This window comes from Malaclemys terrapin, chromosome 7, assembly GCF_027887155.1.
Source record: "Malaclemys terrapin pileata isolate rMalTer1 chromosome 7, rMalTer1.hap1, whole genome shotgun sequence".
Classification (NCBI taxonomy): Eukaryota; Metazoa; Chordata; order Testudines; family Emydidae; genus Malaclemys; species Malaclemys terrapin.
The window spans coordinates 78,557,522-78,570,253 of NC_071511.1; the positions used below are offsets into that span (position 1 = coordinate 78,557,522).

The 12,732-nt window shown below is 40.1% G+C and overlaps 1 protein-coding gene across 3 annotated transcripts in view; it reads right to left on the reverse strand.

Annotated features, from left to right (window-relative positions):
* The window catches only part of CCDC6 (coiled-coil domain containing 6), an 88,209-nt gene that overhangs the window by 26,911 nt on the left and 48,566 nt on the right, over positions 1 to 12,732 (reverse strand). For all 3 annotated transcript variants that reach the window (XM_054034299.1, XM_054034301.1, XM_054034300.1), the window contains exon 3: positions 1,730 to 1,858. In XM_054034299.1, coding sequence (XP_053890274.1) covers positions 1,730 to 1,858 — 129 coding nt within the window. The remainder of the gene's footprint in view (positions 1 to 1,729; positions 1,859 to 12,732) is intronic.

Below are 12,732 nucleotides of genomic sequence, written 5' to 3' on the forward strand. Positions count from 1 at the left end.
TATACCTGCTTAAGTATTTGCACGATCAGGACTTCAATTTCCCGTATTTTAATTTTTGCCTCTAGCAGTGTTGTAAAATTCAGAAGATACCCTATCCGTAAAAGTATTTTTAAAAGTTTATAATTTAATTCATTAAAGTTTTCATCTAAAATTGTGACAGCACACATTTTCCAATTAGTTTTACAGAGCCTCAATTTAAATCAATTACAAAAAATCAAATGATTTAAAAATCACTCCAACCCAACATTACAGAGAACTCCCAAATCATTTGAAATCTTTTCAATAGTATATAATAAAATCCCATAAACTTGATTACTAAAAATCAAAGTGATAATTCTCTATTTAGTCTATTTATGTTTTGCATTTTGGGTATAATTTCTCCCACTTTGTTGACAGTTTCATTACCTAGTATCATGCATGAGGATAATGATATGCCTGCCGTTGCTCTGGGAGTCCTCACGTCCAAGCCACTTTGGGAGTGTAGAGTTTTTCAGTCTACTTCCCTGAATCCTTGCACAAAGCCAGGATGAAGCAGGAATTTCTCCTGCTATACTGAACTATTCCCTGTGTGAAGCAGAGACTCCGTTTTCCCTATCCATGGGCCATCATGTGTCAAGTGGGGATAGCATATCCATTGTTAGAGACAGTGTCTAATATGTGGTGAAGAGCAGCAGCTCGCACCAGCTCCATTACCAGTCTGCATATGAGCCTAGAGGCTAAATGCTAGACACAGTATTAGCACCTCTACGTGAGAGTGCTGGCAGAGAGAAGATGATTTTATTGTCATTTATATAGTCTACATTTCAATATTAATTTTGTTATTGCTGTTTTTCTTTTTTCTAAAGTTACTTTTTCTAATGTTTCCTTCTAGGATACAGCGATAGGATCATCCAGGTCTGGAGGGAAGACACTCCTCCTTTCCAATGTGGCCCCTCAGATGTGTATCACTCCTACAGGATGGGAAATAATCAGGGCCATAAAGTGGATGCTGGAGCATTATGTTGAGGTAAGTGGATTTGGAAATATGGGGGCAACTTTCAAACAAATTATTTTTTTTTTCTATGTGGTCTTTCAGTTGCATTAAGTGTGGGAGATACTGCTGAGGCAGTGGACAGACTGATGTGCAAACTTCTCCAATATAAGAACATACACTGAGGGGACAGATGTGGTGTTTGAAATGTGGCTGCTGAACAACAAACATGCATCTGTTTTTAAGGTAAAACTATGTGGGACTAAGCTATGTTTTACTCAATTGTTATTTTATCATTTTGTGCTCTTCCTTGCTTCATTGTAAACACCTGTGTATCGTTTCAAGTACTTGTATGTGGGTACAAGTGAGCTAATATGTTATAATGGTGGTGGCAACACCAGTATTTCTCAATGAACAAAAGGCGAACGTACTTTACAAACCTTGTAACAGCCCTGTGAAGCACTATTATACAAATAGGCAGTCTGAAGCATAAGATTAAATAATTTACCATAATCGTCACAAAATAAACCTACCAGCTATTTCCTTTGAATATTCCTGATAACATTTTTTCCTATCCCAAAACAGTAAAAACCTGAACAATGACCTCCAACTAAATTACAGATTTTAAGAAATGGGTCAAATTTGGAGCCTAAAACATTTATGTATTTTTAAATCACTTTTCCCCCCAGTGAAAAAAATCTGAACAGAAGTTGTTCTCTGGGATAAACACTTTATTTCAAAGAACAGGAAATAGTTTACCTGCTCCAAAGTCAGCTGCTTAGAAATAGTATCGTTTTCCAGTTTTTTAATTTTCTTCATCAGCTTGTTCACTTGAAACTCCTGTTCCTGCTCTAAATGCTGCTCCAGTTCAGCCTTCTCATGCTGTAGCTAAAAATTCAAGATACATATGAAAATATTTCAGTGCATAATTATAAAAGACTACAAAGCAGATTACACAGGACTATAAGCAACACCACACTTATTCTTTCTGGATATTAAAGTCTTCTCTACTGGCTGTATTCAACTCTCATTAGAAGATTTGAAAATACACACCACACTTTTTAAGATCAACATTTTAAATTATGCTTAATATATAAAACAGATGAAAGTAGCTTAAATTTCCAAATATTTAGCAAAGACAAAAAACTTCTCTCTTGCATTAATCCCATCAAATGGGGTCAGCTCTTGGAATCCTCTCCATCCAAAGTGCTCTGTTCAGTGCCATGTCCTCTATCTCACCACGTCTTTCTTTATGACATCCCACAAATTCTTGAGTCAGACTCTTTTTCCTTCAATCTTGATCTGTTGGACTCTTACTCACATAGTTGTCAGGACGGTACTTGACATGACCAAACCATTTGAGCCCGCACTCCATTTTTTTTGATTATGGATGTTACCGGTACTTTGAACATGTCTAAGGCCTGAGCTACACTAACGGGGGAGTTTGAACTAAGATACACAACTTCAGTTACGCTGTTCACATAGCTGAAGTCGAAGTATCTTAGTTCGACTTACCTGGCCGTCCTCACGGCGGCGAGTTGACCGCTGCAGCTCCCCCATCGACTCCGCTTACTCCTCCTGCCGAGGTGGAGTGCAGGCGCCAATTCGGGGATCAATTTATCGCATCTAGACGAGACGCGATAAATCGATCCCCGATACATGGAATACTACCCGCCAATCCGGCGGGTAGTATAGACGTACCCTAACACACACATTCCTTCTGAGGTCTTTCTTGCTTATCCCATTCATCCACCTCAACATTCACATTTCTCTGGAACAGATCATTCAGTCATGTTTCTTTGTTGCCCACATTAAGCATCATATACTAAAACTGGATGGACTATTCTTTTATAGACTCTCAATCTTACTGGTATCTTCTTGTCACATACTACACCACTTCTCTTTCCATTTGAGCCATGCATTTATTATCCTAGCTCTAATTTCATCCTACATTTCCCCAGATTCTGGAACGCAGATACCTGAAACTTTGCCTTTTCGATACTGTCTGCCCATCTAGTTTCAAGGATAATTCTTCATTGTTCACATTATTAAAATTACATACCACCTACTCTTTTTCCTATACTTATTTTGAGGCCAGGTCTGTCCAACACATCTCCCCTTTTTCCAGATCCTTTTCTAGAGCATCTTTCTCCTCACTGCATAGAACAATATCATCTGCAAACAGCATGCACCAAGATGGCTCTTTCACTATGTTCCTTGTGAGGGTATCCGGATGAGGATAAACAAGAAAAGGCTCAATGCTGATGCCTGAGGTACTCAGACCTTTTCCAATAGTTTGCCTGTTTCACCACTAAAAGTTGTGTCTATTGACATCGCACCTACATACATGGCTTGAACAAGCAGCACGAATATTTAATTTTTTCCCTCATTCACCACCAGATCTCTCTTAAAATGCATGCAGTTCAAATATTACAAGTTGTATGAAAACTGAGAAATGCCGTTATGTAGCATAATGTTAAAACAGAGTTAACTTTCTAAGAAAAAAAGCAATTTGTAATTTCAATATTGAAAGTATACCATTCCCTTATACCTTATACCTTTGTAGACCAGAATTTAAATCCTGCCTCTGACGGTCACATCTTCATGCTCACCTTAAATACCCACCCTACATCACTCCCAAAAATATGGTATGACTAGAATTTTCAGAAGAGAGAATTAAGACTGTAACATGAGGGACCAGAGCAATAACAGAAACGCACATAAACCTTGCACAGCAGTGCCTAGCTCAAGGTAATGCAAGTTTTTCACTTTTATCAATTTAAAATTCACTCTAATTAAAAAAAAAAAAACTGGACTCATTCTCTCATGAAAATTAATACCAAAGCCAGCTGCTGATAATCAGGTTAACTTTTAGTTAGTGAATTAATAACTGTATGAAGAGGTACATGACCAAAAAGTCTTAGGCCAGGTCTACAATGAAATGTTATATCGGCATAATTACTTTAATCAGGATGTGAAAATAAACCCACATCCTTGACCAATGTAGCGCTGCTGACATGGCTGCATCTACACCATGGGTTATGTCAATGGAAGAGGGCGTCCATGAATATAGCCAACTTCATTTGGAGAGGTGATGTTCCTACACCAACAGAAAACCCTTCTGTTGATATAAAGTGAGTCCACACTACACTGATGCTTAATGTCAAGTGTGTGATTAGGGACTGTTAACATCAGCAGCAAATCAGACAAATAAAATCATAAAGGTTGTTCAAAAACTAACCTAATCAATGACATGAACCAGAAACATTTATTATTTAATCAAGTTTAGCTGCAGCTGCATAATCTGGCTCATCACGTCATGGTTGCTTAATGCTTGGGTGTGGAATCTTCATCAGAGGAAATGATGAGGCTCACTCACTTATGCTGTACCTATTGTAGGACCCATTACATCTGATCTTAGCAGTGTGAGCACACTGCAGCCAAAGCACAAGGTTGTGCTGATCAGAACTCCAATGGCTCCACCTGATTTTCGGCAAAGCCAACAGCGCTCCAGCCACAGGAATGCTTTCTTTTCTACTTGACTCAAATGTATGAAGCCCATCAGAAAGCTGAGTACCTGAGAAGCACAGAAGAAAGCATTGCCCATGTGAGAAAAAATGGTAAGGACTTGCCATGCTGGGTTCTGCAGGATTCTGACCTCTTTGGTGGACTCCAAAGCAACTGCCTGGGGCTCTTCTCCTCTTTGTTCTTTTGATTCCACAAGACAAAGTATGGCAGAAAACTAGTGGTGGTACTCTCCCAGACACCAAACTCTCATGAGATGTGAGCTGTCACCCTCAGATTGTGCAGATCATCCCTCTCCTTTCTTACTTGATTTGATCAGCAGTGAAATAGTTAATAATGCTGACATTTCAATCTCACTTCCCCCCAATAACAGCTGTAGGCTGGCATGGCTAAATCTCTCACTGACATAAAGAAAACATCCACTTAAGTAAACAGTGCATTAAGGGAGGGGTGGAGTATTTTCAGACAGACACTGTGCTTTTAATTATATGTGCTGCACTTAGGTTTTAGTGATGGTTGCTTATAAATACATAGACAGCTGTGATTTGAAGAGGAGGGTAAAAAATATGCACTTGGTAACTGGAAATGTCAGCTACATAACATTGTCTCAAAGATGAAAATATTAAGTGGTGTAGGAAATGGGCGTTTTAAAAAGGCAGCAAGGTAAAAAGATGGACAGGCTTGGGATAAATTTAAGACTGCAAACAATTTATACGGCCAGACTGCTAAAAAGAAAGCTGTGCAGTGACAGAAAGCATCAGAAATGCTCCCAAAAGACAGTAGCAAATACAAAATTGACGTACGTGTAAATAAAAAGTAGTCGACTGTTAACGCCTTTGGTTTGTGTATTACCCTTGGCTGATGATTCAGGGCAAAATTAATTTTTGCTCTTTATTGTGATCCTGGTATCTTATGAGTTTCTTGAATTCAAATGCATTTTCCATTCAAATGCATATTTACATTTGACTCTTGTGGAAATAATTAGTCTTATTTCCTACTGATGCAGTTTCAAATAGACTACAAAAATCTAGATTTTATTCAGTTTGTCTAGTGTCTTCAACCACAGATATAATCTATTTGGATTTTAAAAAGATATTTCTGAAACTGAGAAGCTACATAGGCTTTGTTCCCAGATGCCATCAGGTAAATGATACCCATTCTGTATGCAATGAATTATTTCATTTGCATCTTGGAGTTAATATGACTTTTGAATGGGGTCAGCAGCTTGTTTTTACAAGATATATTATTTTCAAAAGGACTGTCAAGAAGAAGAGTCAGATATCAAATCTATTTTTATTCCCCACTTAGTTTGCCCGAATACACAAATTATGCCTATTCACTTGATGGTGTCCCCTTTAACATTATCCACAAGTCTCAGACTCATAGACTCTAAGGTCAGAAGGGACCATTATGATCATCTAGTCTGACCTCCCGCATGATGCGGGCCACAAAAGCTGACCCACCCACTCCTGGAAGAATTCTCTCCCTTGCCTCAGCTGTTGAAGTCCCCAAATCATGATTTAAAGACTTCAAATCGCTGAGAATCCTCCAGCAAGCGCCCCCTACCCCATGCTGCGGAGGAAGGCAAAAAACCTCCAGGGCCTCTGCCAATCTACCCTGGAGGAAAATTCCTTCCCGACCCCAAATATGGTGATCAGCTGAACCCCGAGCATGCGGGCAAGATTCTCTATCCAGATCCTCTGGAAAAAGTTCTCTGTAGTAACTTTTAATATCCCATCATTGACCATTGTTACTAATTACCAGCGATGGCACGTTATTGACTAAAATCACTTTATACCATCAAACCATCCCCTCCATAAACTTATCAAACTTAATCTTAAAGCCAGAGAGATCTTTCGCCCCCACTGTTTCCCTCGGAAGGCTGTTCCAAAACTTCACCCCTCTGATGGTTAGAAACCTTCGTCTAATTTCAAGCCTAAACTTCCCGATGGCCAGTTTATATCCATTTGTTCTCGTGTCTACATTAGTACTGAGATGAAATAATTCCTCTCCCTCCCTGGTATTTATCCCTCTGATATATTTAAAGAGAGCAATCATATCCCCCCTCAGCCTTCTTTTGGTTAAGGTAAACAAACCGAGCTCCTCGAGTCTCCTTTCATACGACAGATTTTCCATTCCTCGGATCATCCTAGGGGCCCTTCTTTGTACCCATTCCAGTTTGATTTCATCCTTTTTAAACATGGGAGACCAGAACTGCACACAGTACTCCAAATGAGGTCTCACCAGTGCCTTGTATAACGGAACCAGCACCTCCCTATCCCTACTAGAAATACCTCGCCTAATGCAGCCCAAGACCGCATTAGCTTTTTTCACGGCGACGTCACATTGCCGAATCATAGTCATCCTGCAATCAACCAGGACTCCGAGGTCCTTCTCCTCTTCCGTTACTTCCAACTGATGCGTCCCCAGCTAATAACTAAAATTCTTGTTAGTCATCCCTAAATGCATAACCTTACACTTCTCACTATTAAATTTCATCCTATTACTATTACTCCAGTTTACAAGGTCATTCAAATCTTCCTGCAGGATATCCCGATCATTCTCCGAATTGGCAATACCTCCCAACTTTGTGTCATCCGCAAACTTTATCAGCCCACTCCTACATTTGGTTCCGAGGTCAGTAATGAATAGATTAAATAAAATCGGACCCAAAACCGAACCTTGAGGAACTCCACTGGTAACCTCCCTCCAACCTGACAGTTCACCTTTGAGTACGACCCGCTGCAGTCTCCCCTTTAACCAGTTCTTTATCCATCTCTGGATTTTCATATCGATCCCCATCTTTTCCAATTTAACCAATAATTCCTCATGCGGTACTGTATCAAACGCTTTACTGAAATCGAGGTATATTAGATCCACCACATTTCCTTTATCTAAAAAAACTGTCACTTTCTCAAAGAAGTAGATCAGGTTGGTTTGACATGATCTACCTTTTGTAAAACCGTGTTGTAATTTGTCCCAATTGGCATTGACCTCAAGGTCCTTAACTACTTTCTCCTTCAAAAATTTTTCCAAGACCTTGCATATTACAGATGTTAAACTAACAGGCCTGTAGTTATCCGGGTCACTTTTTCCCCCCCTTCTTGAAAATAGGAACCACATTAGCTATTCTCCAGTCAAATGGTACCACCCCCGAGTTTACAGATTCATTAAAAATTATCGCTAACGGGCTTGCAATTTCTCGCGCCAGTTCCTTTAATATTCTCGGATGAAGATCATCCGGTCCGCCCGATTTAGTCCCGTTAAGCTGTTCGAGTTTGGCTTCTACCTCGGATACGGTAATGTTAACCCCCACTCCTTTATTCCCATCCGTCTCGCTTCCACTATTCCTCAGCCCTTCATTAGCCTCATTAAATACCGATGCAAAATATTCCTTTAGATATTGTGCCATGCCTAGATTATCCTTAATCTCCACTCCATCTACAGTCTTAAGCGGTCCCACTTCTTCTTTCTTTGTTTTCTTCCTATTTATATGGCTATAAAAGCTATTGGTTTTAATTCCCCTTGCAAGGTCCAACTCTACATGGCTTTTGGCTTCTCTCACTCCATCTCTACATGCTCTGACCTCAATAAGGTAGGTTTCTTTGCTGATCCCTCCCATCTTCCACTCCCTGTACGCCTTCTGTTTTTTCTTAATGACCCCTCTGAGACACTTGCTCATCCAGCTCGGTCTAAATCTCCTGCCTACGAACCGTTTTCCCTTTCTCGGGATACAGGACTCCGACAGCTCCTGCAACTTCAACTTGAAATAATCCCAGGCGCCTTCCGCCTTTAAATCCCTAAATACGTTAGTCCAATCCACTTCCCTAACTAGTTCCCTTAATTTATTAAAGTTAGCCCTTTTGAAATTGTAAACCTTAGTCTCATCATGTGAGATACACCAAACTTAGAACAACTAGCAAATAGTACAATATTGGTAAAGGATACTGACAAAGCAGAATCTCACTAATTTTTAAATGTAGAGAGTCAAAAGGATAAATGAGTTTGTAAGTAAAAAAAACTAAATTATCCCTTTGGGCAACCTGTTACATGCAAGCTTAATTTTCAAAATTTTCAAAATATATTCCATGAAATCTCAAAAGGTGTAACAAGTGAATGCAAGGAAAAACTTGCAATAACAAATCTTATTCCAAGCATATCTAATGGAATTATCATAATTCTCAAATGAGTAGTTAATTTTAACAGAGTCCTATGACAGGTTTCAAAGTAGCAGCCATGTTAGTCTGTATCCGCAAAAAGAACAGGAGTACTTGTGGCACGTTAGAGACTAACAAATTTCATGGGCTGCAGCTCACTTCTTCAGATGCATAGTGTTCCATCTGAAGAAGTGAGCTGCAGCCCACGAAAGCTTATGCTGAAATAAATTTGTTAGTCTCTAAGGTGCCACAAGTACTCCTGTTCTTTTTCCTGAATCCTATGTTTCCAAACTTTTCAAAGACTTAGCTTGTCAGCAGAACCCGATCAAATAAAAGTCATAAATACAAGACATTTAATTTAAAACAAGGGCTGTAAAAATAGTTATTAGTGAGGTGGTTGTGTCACTAAAATCCTTTTTTTCAGATAATGGAGGATGTCGTATATACTCGATCATAAGTCAGTTCGTTTATAAGCCGACCCCCCCCAAGATGCATAAGTAAAAATGGAAAATTGTTATGACCCATTCATAAGCTGACCCTATAATTCAGGGATCAGCAAACTTTGGCAGTTTGTTTACCTCGAGCGTCCACAGGCATGGAGGTAAACCTAAGAAAACAAAGTGTCCCGGCCCACCAGCTGCTTACCCTGACGGGCCAGGACAGCAACTGGGGAATTTTTTTTTTTTGGGGGTGGGGGAGGAGAAGAAGGGGGAGAAGCTGGGGGAGTAACCCGTGTGACCACCCCTCACATGACCTCACCCCTAGCCCAGGACCCCCACACTCTCCCCATCCCATTCCTTCCCACCTTAGCTGTGGCGGGCCAAGGGAAGATGTCTCTGGCCTGGCTGCAGCCTGCTCTGGCGGGCAGGGCCAAGTGTCATGGCCGCAGCGTGCTCCAGCGGGCCGGGCGGCCGCCTCTTCCCTTCTAGCTCTGCTGCCTCTCCTTGCCCCCTCTGTGAGGGGGTGGGAGGGCTGTGTCCCACCTTTCCCAAGCCGACCCCATTCTCTGATGTTTTCCTTTTTTACTAAAAAAAAATTCAGCTTATGAATCAGTATATACACCGTACTTCATTCCAAGATGTCTGCTGAGGTGGTATTTTATCTCATTGTGCATATGCAGCATTTTGCCCAGCAGAACCAAATGCTGTGTTGCATAAAGCTAATTGAACACAGAGCTTCTACAAGCCCAATAAATAAGCATACAAGTTTTACTAAAGGCTATCAACCATTTTAAAACATACATTAGCAAACCGTGCTATGCCATACTACAGCAGAAAGCATGGTCTAAGAAGGATAGGCATCCTTGGTAAATTATCTGCTTCTCTTATTACAAGTGCAAGTGTGTATATATTTACAAGCAAGCAAGCAATAAAAATGTTTCAAAATCAATTTTATAACAGTTGAAAAATTAATGCAATTTTATTGTGTTTTATAACTGCAATGAATAATAGCATGCTGAACTGGGAAATTCTTATGAAACTACTAATGGGAGAGCCGTAGTTCGTGCTTTGGTAGTCAGCTGTCACATTTAAAAAGTAGTAGAAACATTCTAGGAGCTCTTCCCAGATGCCACTCAATGCAGTGTGTAAGTCCCTTCCAATGTGAAAAACAAAGATTCAACAATGCAACAGTTCAGGTAACATGAAAAAAAAAAAATCACTCTGCCAACTGTTCGGCAATTGCATAATGTGGCGGCAATTTTTTCTTGGCAGCAGAATGTTGATAGCTTGAAAAAATAAGAGGCCAAGAATTCTACCTGGGTTAGCAGAATATATCACAAGGCCTCCCTGTGACATCTAAAATTCTTTCACGTACATCAGTTTATCTTATATTTCTCAATTAACCAAAACTGCTTGGGAATACCTTAGCTTTAATTTGAGAAAGTTCAACTCCAGGTCAGCTCAATGTTGCGATCAGAGCTCCTATCATTTCAGATTAGGATGGGCGCCCAAGTTCAGGTGTTTATTCCCAAACAGAGAGAGGAGACTCTCTTTATGGACTTAATTGGAAGTCTGACAGCCTCCAATGGAAGTCCCATCCAAAATAGGATCATTGTCTGAGACAGGAAGGATTCTGTCTGAAGCATAGAAGCCCCATATGGAAGAGGAAAGATGCCAGTTCACTATTTAGGGGTCTTTTTTTCCTATTTATATATCTTCTCATGACAACACCTCTCAGCCATGTGTGCAGTATCCCTGAACAATTACACGTGACCTTTGCTCCCTTACCTCGCTCTGGAGATTGCAACAAGCCTAGCCTACTACACTTCATGTAGTAGGAAACGTAAAGATGCTCTCAATCCAGAGATGGTGCAGTGTAGCTTAAAATAACATGTCCTATTTTTAAGTGTAATAGGCAATGAAGTTAATGACAGCTGGAAACCTGCCTATCAAAATTAACTAAACAAAATTCACTGTTTGTGAACATGATTGGTATTAGTTTTTCTTATATGGAAAATAGGTTGGCTTCAGTGGGAGTTGCTTGCTGCCCACCACTTTTGAATATCAGACATTGAGGAACCTAATTATGAATTCTGTAGGTTCCTATTTTTGAAAATCTTGGGCTATGACAATGCAACATTATGGTTGCACAATTCAAATAAAGATGGAAGTTACTTACCATAAAACTGGAGGTTCTTCGAGATGTGTGGTCCCTATCTGCATTCCACACATGGGATACACATGCGCATCATGCTCCTGCATCTGGAATGTTTTGTAAGCAATGTCCATTGGCCCACACATACATGTAGCTCTCCTTATACTCCAAACGGAGGGCATAAAAGGTCTCTCCAGTTTCCCATTCTTAGTGCAGTTCAGACAATTCACAGCTGAAGGGACAGAGGATGGGTAGTGGAATACAGATAAGGACTACACATCTTGAAGAACCTCCAGTTACAGCTAAGTAATGTCTCAAGAAGGTATGCAAAGAGCTCCAAGTACTGTGCTACATATCACTAGGAGTGCTATGTCCCTCAGCAATATAGCTGCAGTAATTTGCCTGCTGGTGGAATGAGCCCTCACTTTCTCCAGAGTGGGAACATGAGCTAATTGGTAACAAAGGGTAATACAACCTGAAATCCATTCTGCATCAATGTAGCTTGACCCCTCAAGACTGCTCTGCTATGGAAACATAGTTAAGGAGTCTTCCTTACATCCTTCATTCTTTACAGATAAAAAGCCAAAGCCCTTTGGATGACTTTAGAATGCAAACATCTCTCTTCATCTGAAGCATGTGGGGTTTTGGAAAAATACTGGTACGTGGATTTTCTGACTCCTATAAAACTAGGAAACTACTTTAGAAACAAATCTAAGATAGGTTTGTACAGACACGCCCCAGGTTATGCAAGACACGACTTACACAAAAAGTTCCATAAGACATAAATAAAATTTTTGAGTTGTGGAAAATATTGCATAGCGTACGGAAACGCAAAGTACTGTAGTGCAGTGTGCGGAGGAATACAGCAGTAGCATCTCCTACAAGGGAAGGCTTTGTGCTCTCACAGCCTCTCAGTCTCGTGTTATTTCAGTGATACTGTATTTCTGTTATTTCACCCTATTATTTCATTCAAATCATGCCTGGAAAGTGACCAAGTGATAGCAAGAGTGTAGGACCAGTTTGTAAGTGAAAGAAGATTGATTTAGAACAGAAAATGAAAATAGTGAAAAAGTATGAAAGTGGACAAAGCCTGTCTCATTTACTCGTGAACTCGATTTGGCTACCTCAACAGTGAAAAGTATTTTGAATGATAGTGCACGCATAAAAGAGCATGTGAAAGGCTTTGCTCCTTTAAAAATCACAGTTCTTGAAAGTGAACAGAGGCATTGACAAAACGCTAGCCTGTTATAGACAGATATATGAAGAGAAGAAAAAGATCACTATCCCGTCATCTCTCAATAAGTTTGTAAGGAAGGTTGAAAGGTCTGCAACGTCCACATCTCCACAGCCTTCCACCTCCAAAGCCTCCTCTGACGATCCCGACGATGTAATGCCTGTCTCCTCCTCTCCTTCTTCATTTACAAATTAAGCCCATTGTCATCCACCACCAAAATACAGCCTTCAGTGTGCCAGGATAACAATAGG